Here is a 16,249-nt window from a genome sequence, read left to right on the forward strand (position 1 = left end):
CAGAAGAGAGTGCAACAATATTTTTCCTGTTTTGAAAGAAAAGAATTGTCAACCGTGAATCCTACACTCAGCACAAAAAAAAAAAAAAAAAATCCATAACTGACTGGGTGCGGTGGCTAGCACTCTGGGAGGCCAAGGCAAGAGGAGAGGTTGCAGTGTTGAGATCGCACCACTACACTCTAGCCTGGGTGACAGAGTGAGAACCTGTCTCAAAAAAAAAAAAAAAAAAAAAAAAAAGCTCTTTCATGGCCATGGCCTGGAGAATCATTTTTCTTTGTCAAAGGCAACACATAAAGATATAATGGAGAATTTGAAAATGTACAAGATGAGATAAGAACCCAAAAGATATAAAGGAGGCTAGATAAAAAGACAGCTGTGGGGCACAGAGCAGGCACCCCTGTTTAGAACTTGGACCTTTAACTAAGCTAGTCCCCTGGACCCTGAGTCAATATGGGATAACCTGTGGGAGTGAAAAGGAGGGTTTTACAGTCCATTAACCTGGGAAATAAAACAATAACACACTGGACTGTATGTTGTTGGATTTTACAGACTCTTCAGTGATGGTAGTTACCTGAATTTATGTCCCCTACTGCTGTTCTGTTTAGATCATAGTTTCTTTGGATCGGAGTGGCAGAAGCGATGGTGTGTTGTCAGCAGAGGTCTCTTCTACTACTATGCTAATGAGAAGAGTAAGTGTTCTTCATTTACACAGCAGCATCTCACTCCTGGATGCAAACACTTCGTAAATTCTCAAGCACTTAGATCTCAAGATAGCAGTCCTTAACTAATACCCATAAAGGGACATGCTTAGGAAAGAAATAGGCATGGGCAAATAATACCTTGCCCATCACCGAAAAAGCAGAACCCAATTTAGAAATTATTTCACCTTTAAACACTAAGAGTGTGGTCAGCACATCAAAGGGTTATCTTTTATTATGATTAGCAATACATTATCAAAGTTGAATGTTTTGATTTAAAAAATAAAAATAAAAAGAACTTCAAACTCTTTACAGGTATCAATACCATAGCTAAAATATTGAAATAAATTAATTCTGAGAAAGACTTAAAGAACTTAAACAATGGCCCAGAAATTGAACCCCCTAAGGGCATGCTCCCAGCTTTATCCTAATGACTACTAGGAAGTAAGTAGTCCAGTGAACATTCCTATAGCCATAGAATATTGAGACCCAAATGGTTGCTGTACCCAAGGCACGCCCTTCAGCCAGATGACAGCAGCAGTGAAGTGTTGACTCAGGCCAGAGATAGTTTCTTAATGAGCCACCACTGACTTAATCAAGTCAACACTCATGAGCTAACCCTAGAAGACCTCCCATCCATGTTTAACGTAATTGATTGATTTATGAAAAGGAATAGAGGATATAAGCACAATAGGAGGCAATTACAAATAAATACAAGCTAAAAATTATTACTATAGATGAATGCAAACTTTCGAATAGGGGATACACTTCTACAGAGTTGGACTGCCCCAGGAGTAATTCTAAGAAACAAGAGGGAGACAAAGTTTAAAAAACGTCAATTCTTGGCTGGGCGCGGTGGCTCACGCCTGTAATCCCAGCACTTTGGGAGGCTGAGGTGGGCGGATCACAAGGTCAGGAGATGGAGACCATCCTAGCTAACACAGTGAAACCCCGTCTCTACTAAAAATACAAAAAATTAGCCAGGCGTGGTGATGAGCGCCTGTAGTCCCAGCTACTCAGGAGGTGTGAACCTGGGAGGCGGAGGTTGCGCTGAGATCGCGCCACTGCACTGCAGCCTGGGTGACAGAGCAAGACTCTGTCTCAAAAAAAAAGCATCAATTCTTGTTGGGGCTTTCTTGTGCTGTGCACCTTCGAACAGAGGCCAGCGATACAGATTGAGTAGAGCCTTTTTTTTCCTTGCAGTCATTTTCTGTTTCTCCTTTCTTATTCCTTCCTCAAACTTAGTCCTCTCCCAGTGCCTGGATATCCAATGTAGGGAATAATCAGACACCCACCCAGTTGCCTTTGTACTTCCTGCACCTGCAGTACTAAGGTAGTAGAAAGAACTACAGCTTCGGGCCAGGCGCAGTGGCTCACGTCTGTAATCCCAGCACTTTGGGTGGCCAAGGCAGGCAGATCATGAGGTCAGGAGTTCAAGACCAACCTGGCCAACACAGTGAAACCCCGTCTCTACTACTAAAAATACAAAAATTAGCCAGGCATGGTGGCAGGTGCCTGTAGGCTGAGACAGGAGAATCGCTTGAACCCAGGAGGTGGAGGTTGTGGTGAGCTGAGATCACGCCACTGCACTCCACCCTGGGCAACAGAACGAGACTCTTTCTTAAAACACTGAATCTTTGCTAAGTTACTTGAAATCCTTAAGATTTGCCCTTGGGCTTGGTAGCAATTGCCTCATGCTGCCTCCCTGCCTGCAGTAGTTATCACAGACCTTTGCCTACCTTTCACCATCCTACATCCCTCAGAACCTTTCCCATCTAGGGGCAAAGGCTAAAGCCCTGTTTGGAAAGGATAACAGCATAGTTTGTAAACTGAGCTACAAGTCCCATGTGTCCTTCCAACCCCCAACCCGCTCTCAAACCCAGCAACCACAATTTCTCCTCTAAATTACAGGCATACAACCCAGCCAGTTGTTCTTTTCTTATTTTAAACCTTCAAACTAATATGCCATTTGTCACTGTAAATATGTTCATCATTTCTTTTGCATTTAAATAAGTGGTTGGCATATCTAGATATAAAACCAGGTGTGTCACATCTGTTCATTCAGAATCTTCCATACTCATGGTGAGAGAGGAGGGGGGACAGTAAGAACAAGAGACTCAGAGGCTTTTATTGACCATTTTGCCATCAGGGTGAAATAAAATCTGGTGACCAAAGAAACAACAAAACATTTTAGTGGCCGGTTAGAACAAGGAGAGATACTTTAACAAAAAAGATTCTGGTGTCAAAAAGCACTGTTCCATGGCTCCCTTCTCGCCAGTTATTTCTTATTGTGCCCATGACATTTTCTTAGTAAGAATAGTGTTTGTGTATTTCTTTTAGCTCAACCAGGTGAGGACAGAGTCTTTTTTCTTCTTCTTTCTTTTTTAATATTGTCAGCACACTGCCATCCTTCTCATCATTATCATCATCAAAAAGCATTTATTAAGCAATTCATTTCACATGATATAGAGCTCAAAGCATCCCAGACACTGTGGTTCCTGTTCTCTATGTGTTCTGCCTGAACCACACAATGAGGACAAAAAATTCTTGAGAGCCACCTCCTCTTTTTCTGTTTCTAACACTTTTTTTTGGTAGTGACAAGCAGAATAGTCTCTCTTCACTTAGGGTCCTTTTCCTTTTGTCTCCTTCCTCGTCATCTAATAATACTCAACATTATTCTGCTACTTCTCAGGTTGACCTCTTACAAGGAGGATAAATACTGAGTTTTAATCATTCTCCCTCTAGCATAAATTCCCACCTGACCAGCAGGGAAGGGGGAGAGAAGTTTAGCCCAAATGCTACATAGGGCATGGGAGGCAATTCTGGGACCTTATAATGCCCCCCTGTGCTGCTGTCCCTCCCCTCAAATGTGAGCTCTGCTGGCCCTGATAATAATGTTTCAGCTCTATAATAGCCTTCAAGAGCCTCACATTTACAGCCACACTCTCCCTGCTGTAATAATTCCTTCTTTCTGTTATTATAGATCTCTTAACATTCTAATAAATTCTCTGTCTCTGTTGTACTCTTTTGGCAAAATAACCTTTCACGTTGCATTTCCCTAGCTTGGCAGTGGTATCTGCCTTACTGTCGCAGTAGCCTCTTCTTAAGCTTCTCTAATAACCTTTCCTTGACTATTGTGGTTCCTCAGGGATGTAACAGCTGTTTCTGTGCTTTTATTTTACATACCAGAGAAGATGCCTTCCCTTGGCAGTTGCATCTCTCTAGGGATACAGGGAGCTTTCCTGTCTTGCAGGCAAGCAGCCCAAAGGGACCTTCCTCATTAAGGGCTACAGTATTCGGATGGCCCCCCACCTGCGAAGAGATTCCAAGAAAGAATCCTGCTTTGAACTGACCTCCCAGGATAGGCGCAGCTATGAGGTAGGACGCACCGAGGATGGTGATCCTTGTTGGTGTTGCAGTTTCCTTTCGTGTTGCATGTGAGCCATGGTTGCTATGCTGGGTTCCAGCCTTTCTTTGTTACCTGCTCATTTCATACCAACTAAGACCCTATTTCTTGACATGTCTTCACATTTGCTATGCCACACCCTCCCCTCTGTTGCCACTCTCATCCTAGATACAGACTTTGCTTGGCTTCCATCCTTCATTCCTCCCCTTCTCAATTTCAATTCATAGGTGAGATGCTTGTCAGTTGCAGCACACAATCCAATTCCTTACTTATAGTCTCTGATTTTATGGTTTAAATTCCCATTCTCTTTATTTTTCAACTGATTTTCTTCACTTCCTCCCATAAAACCCAAAAAAAGAAGATCTAACTGTAGAGTGAAAAAAAAAATTATTTTCCCATGTTCATCTTGCTATCCAAAATAATCTTCCTGTATGTAGATGCTTTGCATATCTCTGGAAGGATTTCTAAGGTATTGGTGACAATAGTTAGTAATAATAATAATTGAAGGACTAGAGGACCTGGTTGGGGCATGAAAGATTTATTCCTTACTATGCTCAGTTTGAATCTTTACCTCATTATAAAGTTAATTTGTTTCACTTTATTTTTGCCATCTTCATCCTGAATGACCAATAAAATTTAAAAATTTCTGACTGTGGAAATATAGTGATTTTCACCGAAAATGTATGTTTGCATGTGTGTGTGTATTGTTTTCTGCTCTTTGGTAATGTTTATCTTATTACAATTTTATTAAAGCAATTTAGAAAAACTTTAGCTTATGAAAAAGGAAAACACCATACTAAGAGTAAATTAACCACTTAAATAACACTTTTAGTCTTCAGACTTTTCTCAGCATTCTTCTTTTTATTTCTACAGTATCTTAACTCTTATTTTGTTAAAGGACCTAGGTCTTCATTATGTAATTTCCAGAAATTTTTAAAAATTTGAATTAAAATTTTTTATAGAGTCCTTTATGAATATATATAAAATAGATCTATGCACTGAATATGTTCCTAGTTATTTTTATTATTATATTCTGATAGTAACACATCCAGATAAAAGTTTATGTAACAAGTCTAAACCAGTATTTCTAGAAATGTTTTTATAGAAATTTGTTTTTAAGAAATCAAGAATAACAATGTTTATTAATAAGTATTATGCAGGAATCCAGTTTCTTTGTGTAGCAGATATCTTTACCTTACCCTAATGGTCAGATAATTAAAATATTTTTCAGGGACAATTATTTCAAGTTGATTCATTTAAAATAAAAAACTTACTAAGGGCTGATGCTTGACTGGCCTATTTTGTAAATCAGAATGTATTTACTTCTTTTCTTTGGCCTATTGAATCCAAATCATTACCATGGTCCATGGATTCTTCTTCTACAATATCCTTCGGCTCTTTCCCTTCTTATTTATTCCCACAGCTATCACAATGGTTAAGTTCCTGTCACTTCATCCAGAGGACCAGTTGGTCTTCTATCTCCAGATTTCTCTATTCCAATCCTTCCTACTCACAGCTATTGAAAGAATCCCCCACTCCCTTTGCTAGAGCTGATAGTGGCTTCCCGTTGCCTACATTTTAACTCTGAGCTCCTAGTACTCAGAGCCCTTTTACCAACTCTTCTCTGACCCTCAACTCTCCAACTTCATCTGTTATTGTTCTCCAGTCAAACTGATCTGCCAGCCTTCCCCATAAGTCATGTTCTCATTCCTGTTCTTTTGCACATGGGCCTCCCTACCTAAAATGTCCAACTCTGTCCACCAGTTTCCACCAACTCTTCTTTAAAATCCAACCAAAATGGTATTATTTTAGCAAGCCACTCTGACCCACTCTAGGCAACAATAGGTGCTCCCGGTCTCCTCTTGATATCCAGTTGTTACCAAATGTGCCTCCTTTGTAGTGTTCCCGTTTCGTGTGTGGGGGTTGGTTTGCTTTTTTTTCTTGTAAACTTTTCTCAAATAAATGCCTGATGAAGGAATAGATAATCAAATGAAAGAATGCACATGGACATGAATGTCTGGACTCAAAAAGCTGTCATCTCTGGATATGCAAAATTGCACAAGGAAAAAATCAGTTTGAGTGAAATATTTGTTCTTCTTTCTGTATGTTAATCAGGCAGAGAATCCTCAGCTTTAAACTTGACTCTGAAACTCAGTGGTTCCTCCCCCTTAGACATCCCTGTCAAGATTCATGGAAATTTTAGTGACAGTGATAAATTAATTCACTGATTTTTCTGTAGTTTACAGCTACTAGTCCAGCAGAAGCCAGAGACTGGGTGGATCAAATAAGTTTCTTGTTAAAAGGTAAGTGTCACTGTTACAGAAATAATACCTGAGTTCATTTGCAGTTGAAGTTATGTTGCATAAATATAATCTATAGACTTCAGTATGTATTTTTTCTGCCCTTTCTCACCTCTGCCTTTCCTACCACATTCCCCATATTACAACAACAGATAGTACTATGTGTGAATGAGAAGGTAAAGATGGTATCAACCTTGGGAGGACCTCTGGTATCATAGCTCATCCACCTACCTACAGGCAAGTCTGTAATATTCAAAATCACTAGACAAGAAGATTCTAAAAATCAGCTCAGCCCAATTCAGTGTCTCCTAACCCCGTATATTCTGGAAAGGAAATTCATAATATCCAACTTAAAGTCATCTAGTTGCAATTGAGGTTCAAAATCTTCTTATTTTAGTCTTAGGAGGAAGTAGAAATCTAAACCAATCTAGATGGTCTTCAGAGACATTGGACATTAAAAACAAATTGCTATTTCCCAAGCCGCAATAAGATGTTCCTTGCTTTGGGGTGGGAAGAGTCCTGCCTGAAGATGGTAAATGACTGCTCTTAGAGTACCCTCTGCTGGCCAGCCTGTAGGCAAAGCAGAAACGGTGGCCAGGGAAGCCTTATCTGGGAGTGGCCTGTCAGGTAGAAGAAGCCAACCTTGAGTGAGTCACTTGGTATTAGATAATCCTTACCTACCATCATGGCAGGACCCTACCTCTGTTCTGCAGAAAGGCAGAAACACCGACTTTATACATGGCCCAAGACCTAGAAAGACACACGTCAACCTAAAAATGCCAAGCCTTTTCATCTCAGTGTTTTATTCTGCTATAAGATTTTATTGTGGATAAAAAGAAGGAAGCACCAGAGCTTTAATTACAAGAATTGCCTGTTTTACTCAGTTATGCCTTTGCTATCACAAAAACAAACTATTGCATCTACCAACAGCGTCATGTATAATAGGCTGGAACTAGGCAAACATGAACATTGATGGCAAGACTACAGGGTACACTCTCATCTAGGTGCCTTGGATTTATGTGTGTAATATACCCCTAAGTGTGTAAACCTCAATAAAACTCAAAGCAGCTTTATTGAGCTGTACCCTGTGGTACTTTCAGAATCCCACATTGAAGAAATTATTCATTCCATTTTATTTTAAAACAAACAAAATAATAACATATGGTTTAAGCCACAAATGTGTTTTTGATCTTTTCCTCTTATGTGGTGGCACCAAAATTCAGATGAAAATTGTTGCAAAATCTTTATTAAAAGCCTAATCAAGCCAAACAGTTTTATTGCATTTTGAAATGAACGTTGGACGTCTCTCCATCCTTTCCTTCCCCAGAGTAGGCTGACTGCAATCGCCCATCCTACAGAGGGCCCTCAGCAGGGTTTCAGAGAGCACTTTGTAGTACACATCAGAGAATGAACATACCCAGTTCCCCATTAAAATAAAAAACCAATCTCCCTCTCCTGCCCTGGTGCTCCCCAGTGCTGTAATGGCTCAACACCTTCTATGCAGTGACCCACTTTAAGGTCAGCTAGACTGTGCAGTTGCAAAAGGACATGGTAACTGCATTGTTCAGCCATTCTATTTGGTGTTGTATTACTGCTATATTTTTCCATACCCCATTTCTTTTTCTCTTCCACTGTTGCCCATTTTTTTCTCTGCAAACAAATTTGTCTGAAATTCTGCAGTGAAATCACTGGGGATATGAGCTTCTGACAGCTCCAACACCCTACAGAGGCCACCTTAGTTCCCATGGCCTGAGCACCCTGGAGGACTGCAAGCCTTCACTCACCCTTCCAGTTTTCTACTTGATGAGCTGTGCGCAGCACACTGGCTTTTCCTCTTCTGGCCTATTTTCTTCCATTCGCCTCCTGTTCTCATTCACACACCCATGCTTTTCAGGCTGCTTCACCCTGATCAAGTTTTATTGCAAGGAAGGATTTATGCTGATGGTTTAAACCTGATGCAGTGCTATTCCGGCCTTTTCTGTAGATTTCCTGCCACCAAAGCCCACATTAGATATAATAGCATTTAACCTGGTGTTTCATTTTCTTTTGACATATTTTACTCTCATCCCTCCTCCTCCTTCTCCCTCTTTCCTTTCCTGTCTTATTATTTTCTTTTTCTCTGTTTCTTGATTCATTCTCATCTTCGCCCTGGCAGATCTGAGCTCCTTAACCATTCCATATGAAGAGGACGAGGAGGAAGAAGAAAAAGAAGAGACATATGATGATATTGATGGTTTTGACTCCCCAAGTTCTGGTTCCCAGTGCAGACCCACTATCTTGCCTGGGAGTGTGGGGATAAAAGAGCCTACAGAGGAGAAAGAAGAAGAAGATATTTATGAAGTCTTGCCAGGTGAGAAATTTTGTCCTCTGATTATCTTCCGCTAGTTTCGGAAACTCATGACCTGGAGGAAGAATAATAACTTTGAAAATTCCAAAATAAGCCAAATCGAACCTTCATCCTCTGAAGGAGATAATGTGGGAAGCTTTATGAGATTGTAGGGAAGCGGGTAATGAGGCTCTGCCTTGCCATGGGAGCAAGAAGAATTTGATTAGAGAGTGTCTTCTATCCATGCCATGTGAAGTAACTTATTACATGTGTCCACCAGGTTAAAGAGTCAAGAATACTTACATTGGTTTTTATTGGTTTATTGTGAGCTTTGGGATGAGTCATCAAAATTCTCTAGTTTCAACTTTTTGGTGTGTAGTTGTAAGAATAAGGAAAATTGCTTCAAAATTATGAAGGATTTCAAAACTCTGAAATATGTAAATGCTGACAAATCTTTTAGTAATACCTTGATAGACCAAACCTTGATAGTAAACCTTGATAGAGAACAACTCATTATTACCTAGTTCAGATATACCATGAGTTAAATCACATCTCTTAAAAATAACCCTAACATGTTTTATCTGCTCATCATTACAGCAGGTCTGCTTTATATATTTCCTTTCTTCCAAAGGCATGAAAACTAGCATCTCAAAAAATGTATAGTCATCACTGCTTCTGCATAGCCATGTCTGGTGGGGATAACAGCAGCTGGTGAACGGTGCAGAGCTCAGTGGGGGTCAGACGGTGGAGAACCAAAGCCTGAGCCTTTTAATTGTGAAGTAGTTAGACCACAGGAACACTAATCTTCAAGTCCATTCAGAAAGATCATTCCTATGGAAATTTGCCAGGAGTTCAGTGCTCTGCGGAGAAATTCAAGTTAAGCTTAAATTTATAGCAATTTAGACCCAGATGAACCCAGATGAACCTCAATCCCAGATGAACCTAAGAACTAAGGTGAATCTAACACTCAGGTCCCTGAAGACAGGGCTGGTTGCTGAAAGCATAATCAGTAAGCAACTTTTATTTCAAGGCTTCCTAAGAAGAGCATCCAACCCTCACCACACTACATTCATCTCTTCCTGGGGAGGAAACTACATCATTGCTTCCTGAGTCAAGGGGCAGGACAGTGGCCATATGTCCCTGCCCTGCTGAGGACTTCACCCACCCACCAAGGAGAGCCTGCTTCTTCTCCTAGCACTTCCAGCCTCTGCCAGTCCTGACTTCTCCAGCCTTTTTGTTGTGTTTTATTATGCAAATGATATCTTGGTTGAGGTCGAGCCATTTCTTGTGTCTTGTGTCTGACGTTAAAAAAAATGATAATTTCCTCAGCAAGTCATCGTCGTTAATGAAGTTTTACAAAAACAGATACAACCAAAGGAAAATAAAATTTCACAGGTGATAAATTTTTCCAATTTCCCTGGCAGAATTCGATAGGATTGTTAAATTAAGAGTGAAGGTGTCTGTTAGAAAGCAACGAGCAGTGATGGGTAATTTTATAGAGTGGAAAATTGAATCAAATTGCTACATTAAAACACAGCTCCTCTGAGAATCTTCCCTTTCACAGTTGGCTCCATTGCAACAGCAGGGTGCAGAAATGGATCTAATTCACAATACTCTCTAAAAGGAGATGCACTCCCCAACTTGGCCAGAATCTTCTTAGTGAGCTCACATTCTGCTCACTCCTGCCCAGGCTTGGGGAAATATCCGCGTGACACTCCACTTTGGGTTACAACTGTGGAAGAGTGCTCTGGGAAAACCTCAGTGAACTTTCTGGGGTGGAAAGAAAGGGCCTTTTTCTGCACCATGTTTCGTTTTCAAAGGAGCCAGGAAGGAGGAGGCTGATGCTCAGAGACGCAGAGCAAAGGAGAATAAAAAGAGGTCTCAAAAAATAAGATGAGTTTGGGACTGTCACCTTACCCCAGGAGTGGGCAGTGAAGGTATGATTGGCTTCCTAATGACCATCTTTCTCCTGCCTCCTAAACTCCTCCCCTTGGCCAATGCAGCACCGCCCAGAGTATCAGGGCATTTTTCCAAAATTCCCACCAGCTGGTATGTTGGAGTGGCCCCAAGGGCATGAAGACTGGTCTGTGGGTGCATTTAACCTCTATCCACAACAGCTGCCCATCGGAAGTGAGGAAGGCCACACAGTAGGAAATCCAGGATATCTTTCTGCAGATTAGGGAAACAACAGCTAAATTGCACCCAGTTTCCAAAGGACAACACTGTACCCAGGCAACAGGTTCTTTCCCATAAGCCTCTGTCCATCACAGTTCCTAGAGACAGAGTTGGAGGTGGGATATATTGGCATTTAATTATGATATGAATATTTCAGCCGCAAGTTTCCATCACCCAGTTTCCTGTCCACTCCACTCAGCTGTTGCTTCTGAACTTGCTATTTGAATTTTGCGTAGTGCCACACCTGGAGAAATTGAGAAGGGAATGTGAGGGGGCCTAACACTGTCTCCCTTCTGCTGCCCTCTCATAAGACCACCTACCAAGCAGCGGCACATGAGACAGCAATGGTATCCTAGGCACAGATACTGACCCTAAATCAGGATGGATTTGCTCTGCCACCTGCTAACTGTGAGACCTTGAGCAAGTTACTTGCCCTCTCTCTGTCTGATTATATTACCTGTAAAACAGGGAAAACAATAGTAGCTGTCTCAGAGGGATGTGGTGAGGAGTCTAAAACTGACATGTGTAAAGTTCTTAGCACAGAGCCCTGGCAAACAATGGCATACAGTGAGTACTCAGTAAATGCTGGCTGTTATTAATGTGATGGTGTTTAAACAGGAAGTGTTACCTCCTTGAAGAACTGGGGATGGTTGGGTCCCCACCCTCTCGAACCAGACCCAAGACAGTCCTGTTGGTTATTTCCAGCTATGTGTATGCAGCAGGTGAAATTGAAAATCCTGAGCAGATGGAATGTGAAGTGCACCTTCTGCTCAGGCCCATTTTTACTGCAAGGCCAGGTGCTGGGTGTAGGGACAGCCTACAGTACCATTGGATTGTGCTAACATTGCATACCCCTCAAGAGTCAAATGACGTGGGCCTCTAACATTTGTTTCATTATAACAGGTAAAAGTGCTTTGTGGAGGATATTTAACATTGGCAGTTCTGCTAATCCTCCCTTTTGGGATGGGTCCCACACAAGCCCTCACTGTCTCTATAGGGAAAGCCATGTAAGTGAGACCTTCCTTCCAGAGTATAATTTAGATGGGCTTCCTAATAGGGAGAAAAGTGTATGTAACGCATACCAAGTCAATAAAAAATGTTTTTTTGTAATCAAAATAATGTATGGGTCATCACATTAAACTCACTCCATCACATTAATCATGGGATAATTAGCATTTGCTACATGGCTAGCACTCTTCTCCCTGTGAGGGAAAACCAGAGCACTCAAGGTTTTCAGCCAGGCCACAAAAACGTTAGTCCTGGAAAATATGGTTTCAAGGTTGGTATCTGGTGGGATTTCTGAACATCCATGTTGAGCATTTGCGGGCCCTTGATTTTTTTAGGATCTCATTTGCAGTAGATTAAACTGCAGGGAACCACCACAAAGAAATGCTAAAGCAATATGTAGAAAATGGGAGGCTTTTCTGAGCCCTCTCTCACCACCACCACCACCCCCGAAGTTATTTTACAGGCCAGCATAGGCCCAGCTCCATGATTCAAGATTCCATAAAAGGACAACTTTTATCAGGTTTCTCTTTGTCTGGAGTCTCAAGGCTGGGATCCAGCAAGACGTCCGAGACCATTGAAGTGCTGTAACTGGGGCCTTGTAGCAGCTGCAATGGCAACAGAATCCGGCTGTGTTCTCTAGAGAGATTTCAGAAGAGCAAATGGAAAGAGAGATGAAGAGCCCTCTCTGGGAATTTCTGTGCACATTCCAATGCTGCCCACACTGCCCCAGGGTGTTGTTATAGACCTAGAAACCAGATTGCTTTAAAATAAAGCGTATAACTGAGTTTTTAAAATTTTGAGTCAAATGGAAACAAACATTCTGTGGAATTATTTTTCCCCCTGTACTGTTGTTCAGACCCACAGGAAGGGGGAACAGTGAAGATAAGAAGTCTAAGGAAATGAAACAAAATGGAGACCAAAAATACAAAGTTTATGAAGAAAGAGCATCAGGGAAGAGTCAACACCATCATCAGGCCTCCTCTGAACTTCTAGCCTTTTCTCTCTCTTACTCCCATGCCTACTGAGCCCAAGTCACACAGTGCTGCTTGGTTGGCACCAAAACTAAAATCATGTTGTTTCTTCTACCTAGACCATCCCCCTGATTTCAGCCTGTGAAATCGTATACATTCTGCTCAAATATGTCTCCTCAGTGACACCTTCCCAGATACTCAACTGGAATTAAGCTTTGTTTTAGCCCTCACCAGTGATTTGTATTCAGGTCTTTCTCCCCAATTAGTAGATGCTTAGGTATTATTTGTGAAGTTAAATTCAGTGCATTTCAAGTGTTGCAGATAGCACAAATTGAGTTTAATATCTTATACATCAAGCCCATATCACTGAAATATGATGCAAATATTTTGAGGTAACAGTTAAGATAACCAAATACACAACAGAGAATTAAATGTGTTATTAGCATCTTGCTTGTATTTTCCATGTAGTCTGATGAGGTGCTATACATCCATGGATTTATAACATACCTGTGCATGCCGGGGAGCAGTTTATTTCTAGTTTTCTGCATGTCCCCTTTGCACCTTGAGTCTATCTGTATTTCTGTTGCATCTGTCACCAGAGCAGCTTGACATCTGGTTGCACATTGACACAGTTGGCATTTTTTGAAGCTTTTGTCACTTTCTTTGTTTGGGGAAGTAAGTGATTTCTCCTCTTTCTGATTTAGTAATTTTTTCCTAATGTTATTCTTTCTGATATCAGTGTAGCCGATGTCAGAGGAATGTCAGAGCAGCACTTCAAAAAAGAGCCAGGTGTCATGAGAAGCTGCTGGCTCCTCTCTGTCCCTCTGAGGTGGATTCAGTGTCCTATTCCTCTCAACCTCTCATTAGTGTCCCTGACATTGTGCCAAGAATGTTGATTGAAATCGACTCTCCGGATACTGATGCTCATTTGTGATGCCCTGTGGTTCTCTTACATGTTCGCACAGTTAACAGAATCTTCTTCAACTGTTTTCCCAATTGAGATGAGATATTTGGGGATCAAATAGAGCATTTAATGTGATAAGTGGACAGTAATCTTTAGAGGTTAATTTGTTTAAAACCTATGTAAGGTTGGGGTCCCATATGCCCTGTTAGGAGCAAGGACCATTATAATCCATTACTGTTTAAAGTTGAGCTAGCATATCAATTTTAATTCACTCTTAAATGAAGATATATTTCAGTAGATATAATGCTGAAATGCCTAATAATATTCTTATAAAGAAATTCAACAAGCTCTTTAGCCTAAAAAATATTTTTTCAAAATAGTCTCTTAAAATTAAAGTGTCACATTACAGATTAATAAAAATGAAAACTTTAGCTACTTAACCCACCCCTTTTTGTGAGCAACAAGACTTTTTTTCTGTTGCCATATAATAGTTGTCTTTGACTCTGGAGTTGGAAAGACACCTGTTCAGTCTCATGGAAAGATCTGAGATAACTTGTATGCCTGTTTGTATTGTGCCCTCTGAACCTAGGGAGGTGTCTAGGGGTGTAATTTTCACAACCAGCTGTGAATGGTGCTTTCCTTCACTATGCAATAGTGCCCCCTACCCAATCTTCCAAAGACCCCAGAAGCATAGCACCAAGCCCATCAATGGGAAGTCTTCTTGATTTGAGCCTACTTTCAGCCACCTGGGAAGGACAGTGTTAGATAAAACAGATGTGGGGATTGGAGCTTCCCCGTTTACATCCATCATCGTAGAGCTTAGTAATGGCGGTGAATGACATAAAAGCTCTATAGCCAATGTTTTTTTTTCTTTCTAGTTGATTCCAAAAGTGCGGTGGAAATCAAGAGTATCTGGTCTGGAACTGAACTGCATAGAACACATTTCTATTGTTCCATCTTTGTATTATGACTAGATTAAGTGCTGTTGCCCGAAAGAATAAAGGAATCAAGTTTTAGTTTTCATTTTTATCATTGCAAATACATTTACATTCTCCTATTTTACAAATGCAAAGAGCAGGCAGGCCACTTTCAATAATTTATTTTAAAATCAATGCTAATGAGGTTATGTCTCGTCAGTAGCCGAGTTTTACAATAAAGTCTGATTTATTTAGAAAAGATCTTTGGTGAAGCTTCCCATCTAATGGCGGTGGGAAGGAGGTGGAGTAGCAGCACTGTGACCCTCCAACTTCGGATCCAATTTGTAATTCACAGTGGAGATCTGACCCAATTTACATTGATTAGAATTGGGAGGAAGAGACAGCTGCGCACAGACAGCAGCGGTAGAATAAACCCTCTCTGCAAAAGTGCCTAAGCACAGCAAATTATTGGTCTTTGTGATGGAGTTGTTTGATATCAACAAAAGAGCTGCTCTCTGTCCAAATTATTAGGTATCTCTAAAACTGAGGATGTACCAACTTTTCCTCTAATGTTTCCAATCCTAAAATTAGTCCCATGTCAAAGGAAACGCATCATAGCCAAGAAAGGAAGGAAGTGGACAAGTAATGAGAAGACAATGTGCAAAGAATATTTAATGTGGTTTATTTCAGCATGATCTGTTTCTTATATTTGATTTCACTCCTCAATTAGCTTAGGTTGTTTTATTCCTCATGGTAGGGTTGAGGGAGCACTACAGGTGGCAAGTAGAACATTCTCTGCTGCTAGATCATACATGGCTATAAGAACTGTTGAGTCAAAGTGCTCCTTCTCCTACTATATTGTAGGGAAAAAATATATATATTTTATTTCCCAGAGTATCAGTCTTTTTTTTTTTTTTTTAAGAGACAAAGTCTCACTCTGTTGCCCAGGCCCAGGCTGGACTGCAGTGGTGCAATCAGCCTCAAACACCTGAGCTCAGGCAATCCTCCTGCCTCAGTCTCCCAAGTAGCTGGAACTACAGGTGTGCACCACTGTGCCTAGCTAATTTTTATTTTTATTTTTTATAGAGACAGGGTGTTGCTCTGTTGTCTACGCTGGTCTCTAACTCTTGGGCTCAAGCGATCCTCCCATCTCAGCCTAGCAGAGTGCTGGGATTGCAGGCGTGAGCCACCACAACTGGCCGTATCAGTCTCTTTCTTACTTGAAATCAATTACTCCTTTAATGCTTTATAGTATTCTAACATATTTTTATGCTGCTCCTTTTTACCTATGAGCTTGGAGCTTACTTCCCCAGTTTGACACACTGGAACTCATATTGCCCTATAAACATTACATTTAAAAAGAGAAAGAGAAATGTCAAAGATTCATTTAGTGGCAAAACTATGGAGAAGCAAGACAAGCAAATGTCGTTAAGACTGAGGAGAAGGGCCAGGCACGGTGGCTCAAGCCTGTAATCCCAGCACTTTGGGAGGCCGAGGCGGGCAGATCACGAGGTCAGGAGATCGAGACCATCCTGGCTAACACA

The 16,249-nt window shown here is 41.0% G+C and overlaps 1 protein-coding gene across 1 annotated transcript in view; it reads left to right on the forward strand.

Moving 5' to 3' along the window:
* Nucleotides 1–16,249, forward strand: part of SKAP1 (src kinase associated phosphoprotein 1) — a 298,502-nt gene that overhangs the window by 242,560 nt on the left and 39,693 nt on the right. Inside the window, exons 6-9 of the mRNA XM_011999385.1 lie at nt 606–689; nt 3,952–4,076; nt 6,344–6,407; nt 8,560–8,754. Of these exons, the coding sequence (XP_011854775.1) occupies nt 606–689; nt 3,952–4,076; nt 6,344–6,407; nt 8,560–8,754 (468 nt within the window). The remainder of the gene's footprint in view (nt 1–605; nt 690–3,951; nt 4,077–6,343; nt 6,408–8,559; nt 8,755–16,249) is intronic.

The sequence above is a fragment of the Mandrillus leucophaeus genome, unplaced genomic scaffold (genome assembly GCF_000951045.1).
Source record: "Mandrillus leucophaeus isolate KB7577 unplaced genomic scaffold, Mleu.le_1.0 Scaffold59, whole genome shotgun sequence".
NCBI lineage: Eukaryota > Metazoa > Chordata > Mammalia > Primates > Cercopithecidae > Mandrillus > Mandrillus leucophaeus.